The sequence below is a fragment of the Astatotilapia calliptera genome, chromosome 9 (assembly GCF_964374335.1).
Source record: "Astatotilapia calliptera chromosome 9, fAstCal68.1, whole genome shotgun sequence".
Taxonomy (NCBI): Eukaryota; Metazoa; Chordata; class Actinopteri; order Cichliformes; family Cichlidae; genus Astatotilapia; species Astatotilapia calliptera.
In genome coordinates this window covers 14,305,741-14,327,594 of record NC_137430.1, presented here as the reverse complement: position 1 = coordinate 14,327,594, position 21,854 = coordinate 14,305,741, and the positions used below count along the sequence as shown (strand labels likewise).

The 21,854-nt window shown below is 41.2% G+C and overlaps 1 protein-coding gene across 4 annotated transcripts; it reads left to right on the top strand.

Moving 5' to 3' along the window:
- Positions 1–2,038: 2,038 nt before the first annotated feature.
- On the top strand, positions 2,039–16,125 carry tfap2a (transcription factor AP-2 alpha). Of its 4 annotated transcripts, none has more exons than XM_026179337.2 (7): positions 2,039–2,193; positions 6,670–7,089; positions 8,287–8,338; positions 10,022–10,247; positions 11,095–11,213; positions 12,893–13,034; positions 14,384–16,125. In XM_026179337.2, exons 1-7 carry the CDS (start codon positions 2,161–2,163, stop codon positions 14,670–14,672), a joined length of 1,281 nt encoding a protein of 426 aa, XP_026035122.1. In that variant the 5' UTR covers positions 2,039–2,160; the 3' UTR covers positions 14,673–16,125. The 4 variants fall into 4 exon arrangements, with proteins under 4 accessions (XP_026035122.1, XP_026035121.1, XP_026035120.1 ...); XM_026179336.2 differs by lacking the exon at positions 2,039–2,193 and adding an exon at positions 3,810–4,035; XM_026179335.2 differs by lacking the exon at positions 2,039–2,193 and adding an exon at positions 5,020–5,264.
- Positions 16,126–21,854: the final 5,729 nt, after the last annotated feature.

The following is a 21,854-nucleotide window of genomic DNA, read 5'->3' as shown; positions in this document are numbered from 1 at the left end:
AGCTTGGAGATCTTCGCCAGTAGGACACATCCAGCAGGAGCTAGAGCGTGGCTGTGGGAAAAGAATATTTGTTGCAAACTCAGCATTTCTACGAAATTATTTACCAACTTCATAACTTCATAACGTTTGGGGGATAGGAAAAAGTGCTCCTGTCTTTGATCAGCCTTTTTTAAAGAAGAAGAAGACGGAGACGAAGAAGAAGGAGGAAGTCTTTCTGCCATTTCTAGCAATGAGAGAAGGACGCGTAAAATACGCACCAAGATCTGTCTGTGTATTTAGGTACACTTGATAATAACAATAATGATTATAGCAATACTACTACCACCACTACTACTACTACAACTAATAATAATAGTAATAACAATAATGATAATAATAAAATGTACAAGATGCCTGAGGCGCAGTCGTGGCTATCGCCTTTTAAACACAGCTGGCGGTTGGGGAACATTGCCGGAGGCCCGGTGCTGTGTGCTGCTGGTTGAAACTAAGCCCTAGACCGGCTAGATATTCAAAAGGGACCCCGCTGCAGAACAAGAGTAACCTACTCTCAGACAGCTCTGCTTTAAAACTTCACTCCTCCCTTGCGCAGAGCCCCAAACAATATTTCTGATTCCCCCTCCCCACCTTCCTCTCCTTTGTCCAGGCCTGGTAAGGTCTATATAGCTGCAGGTATTGTGTGTGCAGTTAAAATGTGTTCGCCTTTGAAGTCAAACATGAAGGCTCGTTTAAAATATTAACGCCACAAAAATCTATAGTCTCCGTGTGGAATTTTGCAATTTAGAAAAATACAAAAAACAAAAAACAAAAATGGGGTTAAAGCAAAATTAATTGTATTTTTCTTCCCCCGTTAAAAGTTTGTCCACCAGCACCAGTGTTACACTTAACGCTTATAACACGCTGTCTTTATGTGTGTGATATGATATAGTGAAAGGTAGATCAATGACGCTATCTGCCAGCGAAGTGCCCCCGCGACTACGTCCATAGCAGCCAGTTTGCCTACGTGTGTGTGTATGTGTGTGTGATGCGTATTACTTCAAAGAGGAGAAAGGGGTTTTGGACAAAAGATTTGGCCATTGTCACCCACGTCAGCGCACGTGTTGCTCTGCTTTCTGTGTGCGTGTGTGCGCGTTTCTCATGTGTGCGTGTGTACCACGGGGAGGGGGGGGGGGGGGGGGTTGCTCATTCGCTCTTGGCCCGAGGGGTCTACATAAGTATGTATTAGAAATAAACAGTGGATAAATAAATAATGACTCTCACAATAGTATGGTAGCTTTCTGTGTAATGATGTTGGCAGTTAACCTTCAAGTTTTTTAACTTGACACAGTTTCATTTGCACTGACAATTCATGTTTTCTACCAAGCAAGACAAATCAGAGAAGAAAAGGAACGGAAAGGTTAACAGATATGTCCTTTTTAGTTTTATGCCAGGTGAAGACAAATATAACCTTTATATATATATATATATATATATATATATATATATATATATATATATATATATATATATATATATATATATATATATATATATATATATATATATATATATATATATATATATATATATATATATATATATATATATATATATTTACATTCGCTTTGTCCCAAGCAGTTTCCCATATTTTCTCATATGGAACCTTTATTACTATTATTATTTTAAAAAGCACATCTTAGTTAATCACACTGTTTGCACGCACAATAAACCAAATTATTATTTGATGAAAAATCATATAAAATCCTCTTTTTGTTGTCAAAACATGAAATGGTCTTGATCTTTAAAAATATATTATTACAGATGTATGTATTTGTTGGGGTGTGTTGTGTCTGCATCAATCACGTTAAATAGCCTAAATAATATCCATACTTTCAGCTCGTCACTTGTGAACGCTGTTGTTTTAAAAACTAATTAACTGTGACAGCTCAGACCTATTCGACACACAGACACAGACAAGCTGTTTCTTTTTTCTTCCCAGGTGCTCGCCACTCTCCGGTCCACACCCGGAGCAGTGCGCATGCGTCGCCAGGTGGCTCCACATATGGCCAGGTGAAGCGATTCCGGCCCAGGTAAAGGTTTACTTTTGCGAACGAAGGCTTAATGAAATAGACGCGCCGTCGGATCGGACCAAAACAAACCGCCAAAGGAAGCAAAGGATAAAGAATGTCAATTATGGGCAAAATGATGGAATGGCAGGTATGTATTGTTTACCTTAAGAAAAAGAAAACGGCTGCAAAAAGGGTGGGAAAATACATAAAAACAGTCAAAGTATCGACTTGTTGGATGAGGCTGCACGGACGCTATGAAATCCTGTAGTAAAGAGAGGCAGCACAGTTCTGTAGAGGCTCCTGGATTTGATCACACTGGAGATATTTTGGAGTCTTTTGCGGGGAGCTATAGCCTGAAATGTGGAATTAACCATATTTTTTTGTTGTTGTTGTTTTTATTCTGAAAGTCTGAAGGTATGGATCGTTTGTTGCAAGGACATCGTGCGCGTTTCAGACACACTGTGAAATCCACATTTGTTTCATCATAAGTTAGACATGTATGGAAACAGACTTGAGGTGCTTTGTTAGAGGTGGAGCGATTAGAAAACACAGCCCGTGCTCGATGTAGTTAGGCTTTCAAGTAGAAAAAACAAAAACAAAGAATAACAATGATAAACTTTTCATGTGCTTTGCAGCTGTTCCAATTTTGCATGGCGTGAGCATGTCACAGTGGACTTTCTGTACAGTCTCATTTTAAAAAAACGATCTGGGCTTGACTCAAAAGTATGGCCTCGACTTGTGGATGCGTTGGGGATTTAAGAGAAGACCTGAGATGTTTGGTGGAAGAGAAACACTCCAGTTTCAGGCGAGCAGGCCAGGTCTCTTTTACACGGATGCATTGCTGTCGTTGACAGCCGCTCCACGTTCATTAATAACAACTGTTTGTTACAAAAAAAAAGAAGTGGGGGGTGGGGTGGAGGGGTCTCCGTCCCACCAAAAATACCAAACAGGCTTTTAAAAGGGGGACAACGCCTTGAAGCGCCGTGGACCTGTCTGCTGACCCACGACCTGGTGAGGTGAAGGCTCAACCGGCGACAGGACAGAGCCAGGCTCCCCCAGCCGCTCATTCAAATGAAACAAGGCCACGTTGTTGTGTTAATTATTGACACCAACCCCACCTCCCTCCCCCTTCCTCAACTCCCTCACAAGCCCTGCCAACCTTACAGGTAGCCAGTGGACCTGTAGAGCGGCTTTGAATAACTCACCCTTTTTAACATCACACTGAAAGAATGGCCTCTCGAGGTCTCAATAGGATTAAAATAACACTTTGGGAGGGTTTTTTTTTTTGGTTTGGTTTTTTTTGCAGACAAAAAAAAAATCAGGGTTGGCCCCACGGTGTGTGTGATGGGCTGTTTTTACATCAAATTAAAAGTTATCAAGAGGTGGATAGAAGGGAGTTCAGTTTAGACAAAAAAAAGTCACAGAAAAATATATTTGACAATTTGTTAAAAATACACAATTTCTGAAGGATTCTTTAGGATGTGCACTTTTCCATCCTCCCAAATATGAAATCAAAATGATTGTAGAAAGTGTCCCAGGTGCAAGCAGGTCCCCATGCATGACCGTACCCTCCCTTCCTCTCAATAAAAAACACACACACACACACACACACACATACCTCATTGAACAGTAGAAATAATAACCGTGTGTAGCATCTTGTTGCTTTTTTAGTCTTCACCTGTAATGCTGTCCATTGGTGTTGTGTGAGCAGATGGGGGGAATCAAACGGCTGTTGATATGCTAATGAGGCCCGGTGCCAGTGTTATTACAGAGCTGATCCAGCCCTTCACTTCCACCATTAGAGGGAGACCTCAGAGCGCAAGACAGACAACCAACCCACAGCTTCAATAAAAGTAGTTTTTCTGAGCGGGGAGCACAATTCACTGAGTGAAAACAAGGCTAAGGCGATACCTATACTCAATATCCACCTCAACAACCCATGAAAATGCTCTGGAAATTAACTGATAACATTAAATATGAAGACTGCGAGGTAAGAGGCTCGTTTTTAATTTACTAAATTTGTTGTTGTTATATTATTATTATTTTTAAACATTCAGTAATTATTTTATGGCTGCTTTTTAAAATTGTTTTGATCCAGCTGTGAGATTCTTTTGACAGCTGTTAGAGAACATATTTAACTGCAAGATGAATAGACTGCATCTTATGGCTTTTGTTAAGTAATGTAATAATAATAATAATAATAATAATAATAATAATAATAATAATAATAATAATAATAGAAAGCTGCTTTTAATATCGTCTGGCTGCATAAAAATCACAACATTTTCCAATTTAAAACTTACATTAAAAATAAAATAAATATGACAAAAAAATTATATTGCACGTGAAAACATTAAAGCATTAATATACACTTACCATGCAATTTAAATTAAAAAAATAGTATTTTAAAGCAGTGTGAGTGCTGGCACTGCCTGGTTCATTTTGCGCTTCAGTTACAAGCTCTTGGACTCTTCAGGTTTTTCTATCACTGCAGAAGCCGTTAAATTCTGCGTGTGCGTGTATGTGTGAAGTGCATACACTGAGTGATTGTTGTTGTTGTGGACACAGACGAAGTTTGGCAGTAATACCGGTGGCTTGTTTAAGGAGTGGAGAAGCCAGTCGGACGTGTTTTCGCCCGCGTCCTGTGAGGATAGAGAAGGACGGGAGCAAGAAAGCAAAAAAGCAGAAAGAAAGAAAGTGGCACCTCCGCGGTCGTGTTAAATGGATTCTTTTAATTTACAGACAAACGGTTCGTTTCCTCCGCTGGTATCGAGGCAAAAACAAGAAATACATAAACAGATAAATAACATTTGCAGTCGCGGTCCAGCCGAGGCCCCAGTAAGTGCTGTTTCGTAATTTTAAAGTGCATGATTAGGCAGGAAGGGGAGTGGAGCTATTTCAAGCCGCGCGCAAAAGTTACAGAGCGCAGGATCCAGCGGCCCTGTCTCACACTGTGGGAATTTTATTTTGCTCCATCTTTCCGGGTCAACGTTAAAGTTAAAGTCGGCGTGACTCTGGGTTTTTTGGAGTCGAGGACGGATCGGTGGATTAATTCGACGGAGACGGGAGAGGCAGAGAGAGAGAGAGAGAGAGTGAGAGAGAACCATGGAGGACAGCTCGCTGTCGGAGTCTGAGGTGGAAAACAAAGGGACAAGCGGTAGAAATGAGCCGGCTGGAATGCCCATAGCGTCGTCTGCTGGATTTTCACCCAGTTCAGAGGTGCACATTGTTTCCTTCCCTGGCTTCTTCATTCCTGTCTGTGGTCCACCTCCCTTCCCATTCCTGTCTTTCTTTCACTTTTGCGCTTTGGCCTGGGACTCTTTTAAAATGCCCCCCTCCTCCTCCTCCCTCTCTCTCTGATTCGTCAGACGAGGTGAATGTCCCTCTTTTTGTGTGTGCCTCTCTCCGCACACTCTCTCACTCCCTCTTTCTCTCTCACTCCCCCTCTCTCTCTCCCCATCTCTGATTAGATATACTGATTCCTCCTTTCAATGGACGTCATTTAAGCGCAGACTCCTGCCTTGAGTTGCGTCCTCCGCTTCACGCCAGATTTCCGTCTATTCTTTCCTTGTTATTAAGTATTCCTGTGGTATTAATTGTAATGAATGCGTTCTGGTAGGAGTCCGAGAGGGAGACGAAGAAGCGGCTCTTTTTTGGGGCTAATATGAGCTCGAGCGAAGGGACGGTAGCACTGTGATAGAAGCCCGGAGAACAGGGGGGAAAAGAGGGTTTACCAAGAGAAACTTTTCAACCTCGATCGGCCAGCACCGCCGAATATCTGCATTGTTAGAAGCAAATGAAGGGCAGCTGGGATCTAACCGTTTATTTCTGATGGATTATCGTCCTGCTACCGAGGCACATATCTGATCGCCGGGGCCATCGTGATCTTTGCAGGAGAGAAGAGTTTTTTCGGGGGCCTTGTTCTTTTTTTTTCTTTTTTCTTTTTTGGGTTTTGCTGGTTAATTCCTTTTGCTCTTCCCCCCCGCCCCCCAAAGACTCCGTGTTTTTGTGAACTGATTACTATAATAATCATTTTTTATTATTATTGAGTCGCACCATAAATCCTTACAGATGTTAGTGCACAGTTTTTCCCCGATGGTAAGTTGCTGGAGTCTCCCACTATCAGATACTTTCTTTCTTTGCTTGTTTGCCTACGAGATTTTCTTCTTCTTTTTTTTTATACTTTAAGTTTTTTTTCCAAAGCGTGCATGCTTGAAAAATCAGCTGAGCGTCCTGAAAATAACAATTTAAAAAAATGTCAGGACTTTCCTATTTAATGCCGTTTCATTTTCTGGATTTTTTAAAAATTATTATTTATTTTGCTCATGTGCTGTCAGGTTATTTTCAATTCCCAAAACTTTGCGGATGTGTTGTGGGTGTTGCTGTTTTATTGTTGTTTAAAAAATCCCTTTCCCTCAATTAACTGGAATAATTCAACACAGATTCCACACTTGAGCTAATCGTGTCATCCACTCAGGGGCATATTTGATAATGCCCGCAGAGCATTCACGTGTAAAAATATAGACGGACGTTTCGCTAATTTATGACCGCGTCCTTTCTTTTTATTTTTATTTTGAACGTATTCAGGCTAAAACGCTCTTTTCCTTCTTTCCTTACCTGCCAGGATCGTCACGACGGCACCAGCAATGGGACAGCCAGGCTACCTCAGCTGGGCAGCGTGGGCCAGAGTCCCTACACGAGCGCCCCTCCGCTCTCCCACACACCGAACTCGGACTTCCAGCCTCCGTACTTTCCCCCACCCTACCAGCCCATCTACCCGCAGTCTCAGGACCCTTACTCGCACGTCAACGACCCATACTCCCTCAACTCCCTGCACGCCCAACCGCAGCCACAGCACCCGGGCTGGCCGGGCCAGAGGCAGGGTCAGGAGAGCGGCCTGCTGCATCAGCACCGCAGCCTGCCCCACCAGTTGTGCCGGGAGTATCGCAGGGAAGTGCTCCTGCCATCCGGCCACGGCATCGATACGGGATTGTCGGACTCTATCCCTATCCATGGAATACACCAATCTTTAGAAGACGTGCAGGTGAGGCAGCGTTTACCTGGCTTTCTCTTTCTGTGGAATTACTCCATTTAAGAAATGAAAATAGAAAGAAAAAAAAATGAAAGAAAGAAAAGGAATAATGCTGTCATTAAGAGTTCGAGCACCACGGGTGCCAACCCGCTATTATCTGTAAGAGTGAGGGTGTGTGTGTATTTTTTATTTAAATAAATAATGAAATTTGTTCTGTCACCCCGCCTTTAAGAAATCAGGTACTAGTCATAGCAGTGCTGTGACTGTATCATGTTTATCGTATTAATATTCGCTGATACAAACACGACTGACACGCAGTAAATTAGGTTCGGGGAGCTCATTATAGCTCTTAAAATATACAAAACAAATAAATGCGTGGATTTTTTTTCAGTATCGTCAAGGTGTTTTAAGACAAAGCAGCACTGATTTGCAATTTATTTCTGTCATGAAATATATTTTAAAAACCATTCATAATGCTGCTCGTCGACACATGGCTTTTGTTCGACATCTGAAAGTAAAAAGGCATGAAATACATGAAAATAATAGATATCTCTATTTTCACGATTCATTTTCTTTCGTGTCGTTTGCTTTTTATTTAATTTCTCTGTTTAAAACAAAATTAAAAAAACGAAGCCGACGCTTATTTGAGAACAATGACATGAGAGTGTACTGCATGCACATTAAGGAGAATTTTACTTTGCTGCACGGAGCTCAGACAGACGTTTTACTGAAGGTCTGTGATGGACGAGCTTTTACATTTGTCAATAAACTCCATTTATAATAAGAACATTACACAAAAAAATCAGAAACAAACACCAATAATTCGCTAATTAGTTCATAGGCCTTTAATAGGCAGCGCCGCCGTAATTACTATCCAATCTAGATTAGAAGTTTCCTTGTGAGTACAGCCAATCTGAAGGCGAAATTAGGTCAGGATTATGGGGCGACACAGCTTCGTTATTTAAGTCTGCGTTTTTCATCTAATCAGTGTAACCGGTCGAAAACACCATGGACAATAATAACAGGTATGGGGCCTCGGGAGCCTCCATGTTGGGTGATTCTGGCTGCTAATTGTGTCAGGCTTTGTTCCTGCACCGCATCCTGAGGTGCGTTTACGTACGCAGGACCGAGGCTGACATTATTAGGTTTTTCCTTCTCTTTCCTGCCTTTGTGCTTAAACGTATACTTTTTTTTGCATTTGTGTCATAGCCTGTTGAGGATCAAGGAATTCACATCCCCGACCAGACTGTAATTAAAAAAGGTAAGCAATTTCCTCCGAGATACAGTACCATGCATGTTTCTTCAAGCTGCACACCACTAAGCAACACACACACACTCGCATACACGCACAAACGCCATTCACTATTCTGCTCGAGAGAGCTCGATGCAATGCGGTAATGCCTGACTGATCCTAATACGCAGTAGCCTATTTTTCATTACATGGTTTCCAAGTGCGTCAAACTGGCTGCACCTTTTTTTTTTCCTCGCTGATGGAATTTACTGTCAGCGTTTCAGCGCAGCGGGGAGATGAGTAGAGCTGGTGGGCTTTGTAGGCCCGCGTGCTATTGATGGTCAAAGATACAGGCCTCATAGACGATCCTGGCACTTCAGGAAGCCAATAGCTGCAATCACGTAGCGTGGTCAAATCTAAAATGGGAGTTGGTACCGCTGGATGGAGCACAGGCCTGCTGTGTGTAGGATGATAGTCTGTCATTCAGTGAGGGGAATCAAAACTAGGCTTGGGAAAAAAATAAAATCACTTGGCTGGATGTTTAATATGGTGAAATGCAATTGTTTAAATATATATTTAAATTTAGGCTACTTTGGTGAAGGTTGTTGGATTGTGCTGCTGCTGCTTCAGTCCGTCGTGTTTATTTGCTGTTAAAATTCAGTGAATTGTATTACTTGACACAACACGAGGAAGTCCCATTCTTTTCGTGGCCATGTTTAAAAAGGTTTTGTCAGGTCAAATTAGAACTCGCTGGATAAGATATGGAGTGATTTTGCTTCCCCATTTCTTCCCTTCCTTTTTTCGTTTTTTACTTCTTTCTTTCTTTCTTTTTTTTAAAATCTTTTTAACCATTCTTTCTTTTTTAGTCTGTCTATCTGCACATCAACATGATAATTGGCTTCTTATATTAGTAATCTCAAGAGTTCGTTTAACTCCTATTGTCTCTATTAGGCTCCCTTGAGCCATTAATGTCACAAGTGATCTATCCAAAGGCGCACAGTCCCCTTTGTCTCCGGTTACTGCACACCAAAACGGTGTAAAGCCCAGCACTGCTGAGCCCCCCCTCCACATACACACACACACCCCTACCCCACTATCCCCCCCACCCAGTGTGAAATCACACACGGGGTACGGTGTTTTGCTGGATACCCAGGATATGTCAAAATAGGTAGACTTTACAGAATCTCTCGGTTGGTATGGTTGCTTTGTGCGGAGATGCTGTGTAGGGCGCACACATCCTTTTATTTCTCATTGTCTGCTGCATAGTTGTCTACATAATGTCATTGAGTGGTTTTTTTTTTTAAGTGATAATAATAATAAAAATAATAAAAAAACAAAAGAGCACAGACGAGCGGAAGTATTCTGGCTTTCAGGCAGGTATATTTGAACGGAAATCAGGTCTCATAGTGCTGATTTTACTGATTCTGCAATATATTATTATTATTATTATTATTATTATTATTATTATTATTATTATTATTATTATTATTATCATTTGCCAGTCTTACCGAACATGTACACATGTTGTGCTAAACTCCAATTCCGGGGCCTAACCTCCACCCCCCTTCTCATTTAGTTAAGGCTCTGCATTGCATGAAATTCACTGAGCACGGTCTCTCTCTCTCTTTCTCTCTCACCCCGCAATCCCTCCCTCCTTCCTTCTCTCCATCCCGCCATCCCCCTCTCTCTCCCTCTCTTCCTCCCTGGCTATAGGTCCAGTGTCTTTATCCAAGAACAACAACGTCTCCGCAATCCCAGTAAATAAGGACGGTCTTTTCGGAGGGGTGGTTAACCCCAACGAGGTGTTCTGCTCAGTTCCGGGTCGCCTGTCCCTTCTCAGCTCCACATCAAAGTACAAGGTCACGGTGGCAGAGGTGCAGAGACGCCTCTCGCCGCCCGAGTGCCTCAACGCCTCTCTGCTGGGCGGGGTGCTGAGGAGGTGAGTTTGACTGGGAGGCTGAAAAAAAATCTCCTCTCTCTACTCCCTCTTTACCTGTGGGTTTGTGCGCGTGCGTATGAAACTCGCTCTACTCCAATCATTTCTTTCAGCGAGCGTGCATCTCTCCCTTTCGCTCTTGCTTTCCCATTCTCTCTCTCTCTCTCCTCTGTACCAAGAATAATTAAAATCGACCAACCATGACACCTAGCTCCTGCATTTAAAGCAGGGGGGTCTGTTAAATTCCATATCAACTTCCCAAGCGTACTGGGTATCTCTCTCTCTTTCTCTCTCTCCCAAATTAATGTAGGCCTAGTCTGTTTCAAGCTCCGCTCTATAGGCCCACTGAAGGCATTACACATGAAAACATTGGTCTCCAGTGAACTGTCTACAGAAGTGCTGCAGACACACAGCCAGTAATAGCGCTGCCTATTAAGTAGGACTTTATTTATTCAGTTTGTACAGTATTTGCTGGTAGAAAAAAAGGCGGAGGGGGCTCCTTAAGTATTATTTATTGTTTGTAGCTATCAGATATGTGGAGGAGGGGGAAGTTCACGTCCGACTTTAAATCACAACCACTGTTAAATTAGCCAAAACATATATACAGTCAATCATTAATAGTTATGCATTAATCATTACCTTTATATATATATATATATATATATATATATATATATATATATATATATATATATATATATATATATATATATATATATATATATATATATATATATATATATATATATTCAAAGAAAATATTCTTGCTCATATATTAGCCTCCCTTATACAAATTCCTTCACATGAGCAACACTACAATGAGTTTTTCTGCTTTGTGTTACTGTCACAGGGCCAAGTCTAAGAACGGAGGAAGAAGCTTAAGGGAGAAGCTGGATAAAATCGGTTTGAATCTACCTGCGGGCAGACGCAAGGCAGCCAACGTAACCTTGTTGACGTCACTAGTCGAAGGTAAGTCGGATACCGTAAATTACGTTCCCACTCTTGTTGCTCCCGCGATACCAGGTGCTTGCAAACTAGGTTTTTTCTCTCCTTTCTCTCTTTCTTTCTTTCTCTGTGTTGGAAATCAGCATATGCGCTCATCCGTGTAATGTGGACCGACTTTGCCTCGCAAGTAATAAAGCATGAAGGATGTGTGTGTGTATGTCTGCGAGTGTGTGTGAGAAGAGAAACACACACGCACACACACACACACACACACACACACACATATGTATATATAGTGAGAATGGTGCTGGTAATTCTAGTGGCTTTGCAGCGTTGGCCTTCGCTTTCAGGAGCACACTTGCAGGTCCACGGCTGGCCTAGTTTATACACTGGATTAATTTGTGTTGAAGTCCAGTTAATTATTGAGTGCTGCTTGTTTATTGGGCACCGCTGAGCTGTTTCACCTCATGGATGAGAAGTCGATTGATTTATTAACCCTGCATTGTTTCAAACGTTAATATAGTCTGGATATAACAGTACAGAGCTGATTTTTAATGGTGACTTAATTCTTTCGTTAATAGCTTGCCATGCTTTGGCTTTCGGTGGGATTTTTATTGCATGCAAATGGCGTGGCGCTGACCTATTGGGAGCTATATGTTTCGGGCCTATTACAAAATAAATTAGTCAATTATTGTGCGCAGAAAAGATGCCTTTTGCGCGACTGGATAAATCCATTCTGCTAGCAGAGTTGAACCTTATTATTCAGTGCAGTGGTATTTGGTGTGCTGCTGGTTTCCAAAGGTGAAAGCCTGCGATGCTTCATTGGTCCCCGTTAATCATTATTGCAGAGGAGCACCGAATGCAATATTCATTGTGTTTCGTAGAAATTTGGTGCTGTATTGTAATGAGCCTGGAGAAATGTTTGATTGTGGGTAATAAGAGGGTGGTGGCACGTGGGGGGTTGGGGTGGTGGATGACAGAGAAGGGTGGGGGGGACTGAGACAGCCGGTTATTTATTGAAGGGACAGTGGGTTTTCTGTGCTGTCATTGTTTACGATCCGCTCCATTTTATGGAAAATAGCTTACCGGACTTGAGCTTTGATGCTAATTGGCGCATGCGTTCTTCCGGAGCAGAGGCTTATGGGCAGGAAGCCCCGCAGTAAAAACTCAACTGCTTCAGGAAATTAAAACCAAAGACTTGGAAAAAAAATCCACCAACAAGAGAGGCGAGCTTGGGACGGAATTAAAGCAGAAAGTCTCATAAGTGAAGTTTGCAAAGGCAAAGTGAGATTTAGGTGTAGCCTTTTAAAATTGCTGTGATGTGCTGGACTTTCAATAATGCGCAGGCATTGGTAATCAATGACATGGTGTCGAGCATGACGCTCCGTCTATACTTCACCTCCACTTAAAGGTTCTCCTCCATCTCTTAAGTGTTCCCACGGTGTGACGGAAAGACGGGGTGCACTGACTGCTCGCAGGGCCAGCTTCATTATCATTATGAATATTATTATTATTATTATTATTATGTCGTCATCAGCATCATCATCATCACTGACGCTGTTGGGAACGCAGGTGCCTTAACCCTGCCGTCTGAACGCACAGACTGGACGCTGTGTTCGGGCAGAGAGTGTGAACTTGTCTATGCTTGATGTAACCATGCTTTATGGGCAAACATATTCAACCTCATTTCTTTTCGTTCTCAGGCGAAGCGGTGCATCTTGCCAGGGATTTCGGTTATGTATGCGAGACCGAGTTTCCAGCCAAGGCAGTAGCTGAATATGTAAACCGTCAGCATTCCGACCCAAACGAACAAGTCCAAAGAAAAAACATGCTGTTGGCCACGAAGTAAGTGCTATTATCACATTTCACCATGTCACACCAAATGCATGCCGCTCTGTGCCAGCACAGAATTTGATCAAAGTGCTGCTTTTTTACGCAGTTTTCACAGGCTGAATAATTTATTTTGCATTATTTTATTTTCTATTTTTTAATTAGAGTACGCTACGTCAGACACGTGACCATGATAAAAAAATAAAATAAATAAACAACGCGTTTGCCTCATACATATCGGGCTAGTGTTACCGAGTAACAATTAATTAATAATTAATTAATTAATAAACTTCTCACGCTTCTCACCTGTTTTAATTATAGACTTAATTCACTTCCTTGTTTTCCTTTATTATTATTATTTAAGCAGGTGCCTCTATATGATATCATAAATTATAATTACAAGGCTTGCTAAATATACCGCTGTTCAATATGGGCCTTTCGCCTCATCCACTCGCGCAGCAGCATTTTGTTTACTGTGAGATTTCAGTGACACTGACACATAGCTGGTTTTCATCCAGCACACTGTTGGTGTTTATGCATTAACTAAAACATGGGAAGTCCTTACAGGGCAAAGAAAAGCAGAGGCAGCATTTAATATTGATGATAGGCTGCTATAATCAAACAGCTGTTAGCCATAACTGCTTATTATAGGCTTTTTTTTAATGTTAATATACAAGTGGCATGATATGGTGTGTGTATCTGTGTTAATCCACCCTTAATGCTGGTGCCCCCCTAAAAGGAATATATGTATTTAATACTTTAATGTCATATATTGCTAAATCGTTGGTTTTAAATGATGAAAATAAAAGGATGAAAGCAGGAATTTCTTTTTTTTTTCATTTCTTCTTTCTTTGTCTTTCCTGTTTGATAATCAGCGACTAAAGTTCAGAGTTGACGCTGCAAAAAAAGAAAAAAGAAAAAAAGAAGAAGTTCATTATATTAGCAGATCTTTCCTTGTGTAGTTGGCTCGTGTATTATGATTTTTAAAAATGATTATTTATATTTTAAAGTAAAATATTGCAGCTAAGAGATTAACTGTCACCTGTTTGTAGCTCCAGGACATTTTCTTTCCCCAAATGTTATTTTTGGAAACGAAGCGAAGGAAACACGGGCTCACACAACAAATTTTTCCACGCAGATATGAGAATGTGATGAAATAAGTTTCTCTTTTAAGCTCCAGCCGGATACTTTTGACTCGCTTAAGCAAGTTTAGGATTTACAACCCAGCACTCCCGCGGGGGCATTTCGTTTTGCACTGTGTCCATTTGAATTTAGCCTCTTTTTCTTGTATTATTGAAACATTAAATTTGCATGCAGGGATTTTCTGTCTCGGTTATTAACACCTCCTGTCTCTCTGATTTTAGGCAAGTCTGCAAAGAGTTCACAGACCTGCTGTCCCAGGACCGCTCGCCGTTGGGAAACTCGCGGCCACAGCCCATTCTTGAACCGGGAATTCAAAGCTGTTTGACCCACTTCAGTCTAATTTCGCACGGTTTCGGAACCCCTGCACTGTGCGCGGCCATCACGGCCCTGCAGAACTATTTGACCGAGGCTATCAAAGCCATGGACAAAATGTACCTCAACAACAACCCCAACAGTCACTCAGATAACGGCACTAAAGGCGGAGACAAAGACGAGAAGCACAGAAAGTGATCTTTTTTCTCTCTCTCTCTCCATCCCATCTTCACCGAGGGCCAAACCGGCCCCCCCACGCAGGGGCCCTTCTTCTGCACCGACCCCACACCCTTCCGCCCCGGCGCCCCTCTGCCCCCAACCATCCAATATAAATATTATAAATACCTTATAAATATTATTGATAAAGTTAAACGTGCCACTTCCTGATCTTGCGCGGTTTTACATGTTTTTTGTTTTTGTTTTGTTTTGTTTTTACATCCCACTTTGGATTCAGGAGCAGGGGGAGGGAAAAAAAAAGAAAAGTCGCAAGAATCTTCTTCCATCACCTGAACCATATGAAATGTTATTTAAAAAATAAAAAAAGAAAGAAAAGAGGAGAAAAAAGCTGCAGAGGAACAGCTCCAGGGCGAGGAAAAGCTGTATTGCCTCACCCAGAGGACTTTTTATGTACTCCCCTTATTTTTTATGAGCTGCAACGGATGGACTGAAATCCAGCGACCCCTCTATATCTCAATTTTACGATTGTGACAAAGAAAAAAAGAAGAAGAAGCTAAAAGAGGACGAATTCTTATCAGTATTGTGAATAGTAAACTTGAAAAACAACGAGAAATCCCACAGATCTCCATGCCATGACTTCAGTTGTAGACTCTGTCTCTCTCTCTCTCACTCTCTCTCTCTCTCTGTCCAAGCGACCAACTTGAACTTTTTTGAATTTCAACACGATTCACGGTTATATAAGGGAATCAGTGTTCATGTATGTATATATTTATTTATGTGTAATTTAATGGGAATTGTAAATATGGTGCGTCTGTTGAAACTTCTTTTTTTTTTTATTTATCTGGTGCCTCCTGTTTTAGTGGGTTTGAATATTCGGTTAGTTCTTCATGTGATTTTATGGTTCTTAGAAAAACAGAAGTTTGGGGTAATTTTTCATTTCTCTGGGATATTTCAACTCAGCCCTCTTGTAGCATGTTGAGGCGACATTGAAGCAAGTGAACAAATTTAATAGAAATAAACTTCCAATTTTCTCTCTATATATCATCCTTATTCAGTTTTTTTTCTTTAAATTTTATTTCAGACAGAGCATAAGTGAGCCCCCACCCCCCACCCCACCCCACCCCCCGAGGAGAAATGTTCTTGTGTGTGTGTGTGTGCGTGTGTGTTTCTATTTTTCGTTTTTATACGAGCTTTTATGTGTTGTGCCAATCAGAAATACGTTCCCACCTCTTGTTCTCTCCTTGAAGCAGCATAAAAGCAATAAATGGAATATTGTCTTTTTTTCAATGTTCGAAGACATTCAAAAACATTTTTTTTGGGGACCACCTGATATCTTGTTATGTCCGATAATGTCCGAAAATTGGAGGCGGTTTTAGCTGTATTGTATAGACCTGTGCTGGCAATAGTTCCTATGCCTGTCAATGTATTATAGTCCTTTGTTGCCCAGAAAAAAATAAATATTTGATACGCTTCATCTCGATTTTATTAATATCTTTTAATTTTTTATTCACTGCTTGATATACCCGGGTGTTTTTTTTTCTTCTTCACGATTTTTTTGTCTTGGTATTTTCCCCCCTATTCTGAACGGCTACAGTAATTGAGTTTAAGTCTCCCCTGACGATTGCTCCTTGCAATAAGCAGCTGAACTCACTGTTTCCCTCAAGTATAATAAAAAAAATTCTTACTTTAAACTCCCTAGTTCAGAGCACAGGATCTTATGCAGGCCAAATGGCTCACAACAATGGATATATTCGCGTTTGAAGTGTGCAGCGCCACCCCTCCAGCTAAAACCCTCTGAGATGTATATAGGCCTGGTGTGCAATGTTTTGTTGTTATAGGCCATATTTGGCTCTTCTTCGTTGATTCTGTGCCGGATCTTTATTCAAAGACACGCATCAAATATTTGTTATGTTGTTTCGCCTCTCAGTGTAATCAATGAACAATCAGAGAGCTCAGTGTGGTGGATTTGTATTTATTTTTTTCACATGTGTCTATTCCGTGGCATAACCGTAACACTTTTTTCACTTTTTAACAACGAGTGTCCAGCTCTAAACTACAATTTCGCCTGATTTTGTGACTGTGGTTCTGAAAATGTGGCCATTTTTAAATTTGTATTTATTTATTTATGTATTTATTTTCGTACTTTGTGATGGCAAATCTGGCGCTAGGCTCCCCCCCCCCCCCTTTTTCTTTCTTTTTTTTGTGTTGTTGTTGCATGAGCTGCGCAGAGCGGCCCATTGCATAACATTTAAGCTGCGTTTGATTGTGTGCTGATGGCCTGGCACCTATAGTTCCGAATCAATCTCGTCTGCGGCGTGAATCAGTCTGGTGATATATGCATTCTCGTATTGTTTCTTGCTTTTCCCCATTTCACTGTCTGGTAACCATGCAGTTTAAAATATTGTAACACTGGGAGATATGGCACCCCACACCCCACCGTTCTCCCGCCCACCCCACCCTTCCCCTCCTTCCCCTCTTTCTCTTCTCCCCGGTCTCCTCGGCAGTCGTATTTATTATCTGCATGATTTTCGGGCCTCAGTTTAATTCTGAGGCAGTTGTTTTGCAGGAGGGTGAATGAAGCCTAACTGTACATGTCCTTGGCATAATTGCGATGCACAGTGCTGGAGCAGGTGAAGCGAGGCATTGTCTGTCAGGCCCTGTTTTTGTTGGCTCAGTCCTCAGATTGTGTGTGGGATCCTGTCCTCAGGCACAATAGCTCACTCATAAAGGAGAGAGACTACCCGGCTGCTCCTGCTATGGTGGATGTGAGGTGGTGGTGGTGAGGGGGGGGACTAGCATAAATAGTCACTTTAAGGGGAAAACAATCGTATTAAAACGGCATTCATTGGCATTAGCGAAAAGGAAGCCCCTCGCGTGTGTCATTAATGCTAATGTTATTTAATAAATTTATCGGGGCCGGGCTGAATGAAAACAGGTTTTTTTGACGGTGAGACAAACGCATTAGAAATAGTCATATCGGTGACAATGGTGGAAATTTGTGCTCGTTATTAGCAGGAGATGAGGAGGATCGAAAGGCCCGTAATTAGAGCGTGTTTTAAATAGAATCGGGGTGTTAAAGAAACTCGAAATCCCATTGTTTGCCTTTGTTTACACCGATACCGGGCCTGCAATTTGCATGGATACCTTAAAAATACAAAATTGGAATTTTACCCTAATTTGATCTTAAACAGGTAGAACTAGTTTCTCAAATGCCTCACAGCAAAAGTCATTTACAACACACACACACAAAATAAAGGGGGGGGGGGGGGGTGAAATTTGAAGAGCCAGTCAGCAGCTGAATTTGGATAATTCAATCCCTAACTGCTGGTTGTCTCAACTAAACCAATTACAGCTGATTCCCGTATAGTAATTAATAAGTGTGAGGCCTGTTGTTATCAAATATATTCTGGGAGAATATGTGAAAAAAAAATATATTCCAGGGGTTACACTGATAAATTTGTGCGCCCCTGAGCGTGATGGCGTTCAGGGGCGAGAAACAACAACAACAAAAAATCATACAGTATGTGTCTATGTGGCTCAGTGCAGGGCTGGTATTTATAGTTTGCAGCAGAGATGTAATGAAGGACAAACACAGACAGCCAGTCAAACCGCCTCTGTGTGTGTGCGCGCGCACTTTAGCCACTCAAATCTAAGTTTAAAGGCAAAGCAGCAAAATTTAAGCAAATGACACTTATACGGAGGTTTCATTTAGAGGAGAAATTAATGCTTGTGCGCTGATACTCCAAACATATTTTTTTTTCCACGCTAGTCGCCTTCGATTGATCGCCGTCTTTCGGTGTTATAACTTTTCATCTCCAACCAGCTGCACATCACTGCTGCGCTCATCACTCCTGTATAAATGTGTCCCATCCACTCTGCACGCTGGGAGCATTCTTTATTATTATTATTATTGTTATTATTTTGTGGTCAGAAAGTATTTAGTTGATACTGCTGAGATCATTGCTGGATGAAGGGACTGTCTATGGCCTAATTACCCCGTAGCGGCATCACTACAGCAGTCTGCACTGTAACGCTTGGAGGCAATGCTTTGGAGCTTGCTTGCCTGCATGGGAAGATATAGGGCAACAGTCTATGAGGCCCAGATTTTCTCTCTGCACTGACAGAAATATTATATAGGTATGACTGGAATTTGATTCAAGTCCAGCTGTGTTCCTGACATTTAAACAGGGGGATCTGAGTATTGATGGAGTTGGAATACATAGTTTAATGTTTTTATTAATTCATTTATTTATTATTTCGCACTACTTATATATATATATATATATATATATATATATATATATATATATATATATATATATATATATATATAACACGGGTCCTCCTCACCCAAATTTCTTTTAGTACCCACACAATGCGGGAAAGTTTTTGTTGATTGATGGAGCAGAGGTGTTTTGATAAAGGCTTTTGATGGACTAAACATGTTGATGTTTTAGAAGTAGTAAGAGAGGGCAAAGTCTCAAATAATAGCAAACAGATGGTCATTTTATCCACTGGAGTCTGCTATGTAGAACGACTTGTATCTTATTTTTACTATCGGTAATTTCAAACTGCCGACTTAATAATAAGTAGAGCGGACAAGGCGCAAAAGGTTCCCCTAAAAGACATTTGATACGGCTATTGGCGCAATTGAATTATGTGATTTTCGAAGTTTGCAATGAAGCGCAAAATGGCTAATTGTCGTCAACTCTGACATCAGCCGTCATTTGCAGCTTATCCCCCCCACCGCCTGGCTCTGACCCCCTTTGGGCCCCCTTGCCCATTCAGCAAGCCAGGGCTCAGAAGCCAAGAAAGGTCAATGACTTCACCAAATCGCCCTTGATTACTTGAGACATTAGGTAATCGATTAGAAAACATTAAGTGACTTTGAATAAACAGAGGCACTCCTGATAGGCATTAGAGCTCAATAGATCCACCTCAATATGGCTCATTCACAAAAATGAAAATGAGAGGTGTGTGAACATAAACAGCGCCCACAGTTTTTTTCTGGAATATATATATATATATATAGTCTTCTTCTATCAAAACATTGAGATGAAACCGAGCTTGTATATCTCCAAATATATGGAAGATGAGCGGATTAAAATTGTATTAATATTTCCCCATTCGGTTAACGCAGTTTATTTTCTAGTTTTAGTCATTCTCCTTCTCTCCCTCTGCCTCTCTCCGTGTCTCTCCCTGAATCCTCTGCAGTCAGCCGGGGGGGAGTGTCGCCCCGGGCCAAACATATGCTTCTTTCCATTGCACTAATCCAAATGCAGCGTGGAGGAATAATTGCTCGAGTGGCCGTGGCTTCGCAGGGGCTTTGTCCCTCACTGGCTCCCGTCAGCCAGGCACACGCCATTTCAATCAACTCTCTCTCGCCCTCTCTCTCTTTCCCGCTCCCTTTCTCTCTCTCTCTCTCTCTCTCTCTCTCTCTCTCTCTCTCTCTTTCTCTCTGCATCAACCTCCAGATCTTTTATCAAACCAGACCCTCACGCTTCTCAAGCACAGAGCCACATCCTTTAAAACGCCTTGTTGCCTTGCCTTCATGTTGTTGTTGCTGTCAGGTCATCATATTTGGAGCATCGTCTTCATTAATATTGACAGTGCACCCTGTTGGCAGGCTTTATTGGCAAAAACGGTCGCATGACTACAAATGACGTTTTGGTGAATTCTGTCAGCATCTCACATGATTTTAGTCATTTATTATAATTATTATTATTTTTTACAGTTTCTAAGCAACAAGCATTATCCAGTCAACTAGAGGAAATCATCTCGGCCTTTCAACCAGAAAGTTGACAAGGCTGATTATAAGTTAATGTGATTTGTGGATGACTGAAACCAATAAAAAAAAAGCTTAGCGTAGAAATAATAATAATAATAATAATAATAATAATAATAATAATAATAATAATAATAATAATAATAATAATAATAATTTGATATTATTTCAAAATAAATCTAAAAATACTATCCAGGGCAGCAGCAAACCATCCCAGTGTGCCAAGTTTTTCGTTCTGACTTTATTGTGGGATTAACAGCAAAATATGATTCGATAAGGACACTGAAATTCATTATTTCCTGTGCTGAAATCACAGACATGCACTTTTTTTTTTTTTTTACCCCTGTGAGTGGAGAAAGTAAATCAAAATGCACACGGACCTCTGTTATGCCTTGTATACAAACACGCAGAGTTTAAACACCCCATGTCATCGTTTGCCTTTTCTGTTTTCCCCCCAGTGAATCGACGATGAAAAATCACTCTAGTAAAATGGAACATTTGCTAGGAAATCACATATTTCCACGGATAAGAAATGAAATAAGACAGAGGGAGAGGTGGGGTGGGATGGGTAGCGACGGAGAGCCGTGGATGTCTGACTGAATTAATAGACATGATAATTTCACACTATTTCATAGTGAGCTATCTGTTCCATCACAGCAAAATAAAAGGGTCACTGCGCAGCTGTGGCAAACCCCAAGCGTTATTATGAAGTTTGATGATAGACCCCCCCCCCCCTCCCCTCTTTTTTCTTTTTTTCGCTCGCTCTCTTTTTTCCTTCTCCCTGGTACTTCGCTTCAGGCCAGCAATAGCTCGAGGCCACGCCGGTGCCTCCCCATGATAAAGGACTTATACTGTGTCTGTGCGCAAAGAAAGCTGCAGCAGCTTCTCTCTCTCCCGAACCTAATCAACTCACTGGCTTGGCCCTTTAACGATTGGTATACCCCCCGCCCCCGCCCCCACACACCCTCAATCTCTCTTTTTCCCATTTTCTCTCTGTTTCCTTCTGTGTGTTCTGCACGTATTCATGAACATATATTAACTGCATTTAGCTAATAATAATAATAATAATAATAATAATAATAATAATAATAATACAGACAGTTATATGCTCTATAAGATAAAGCCAAAGTATATTTCTTTTATAGTTTTTATATAATTTGTTTACACCTGTTCAACAACCACACAGTTTGCTTCTGAAATTTGCCTGAACCCATTACATGAATGAGGCACAATATAGTTTCCTTTCTTTGAATGGTACTGACTTAAAAGTAGGTGATGCTAGGTAAATGGGTCTATTTTCCTCAAATGGGGTTGCAAACAAACAAATAAATTCTGATGCACTGACTACAGTGTTTCTTGATATGAGAAAGCGTGGGAGAAACTCAAATAATGCTACTATTATTATTTTGTATTTTTTG

Bases quoted from the DNA above. Each gene is read 5' to 3' on its own strand.
- tfap2a (XM_026179335.2), top strand. From the start codon at position 5,151: ATGGAGGACAGCTCGCTGTCGGAGTCTGAGGTGGAAAACAAAGGGACA. The intron at 10,248-11,094 runs GTGAGTTTGACT...TTACTGTCACAG, and splicing joins CTGGGCGGGGTGCTGAGGAG to GGCCAAGTCTAAGAACGGAG. The intron at 11,214-12,892 runs GTAAGTCGGATA...TTTCGTTCTCAG, and splicing joins GTTGACGTCACTAGTCGAAG to GCGAAGCGGTGCATCTTGCC.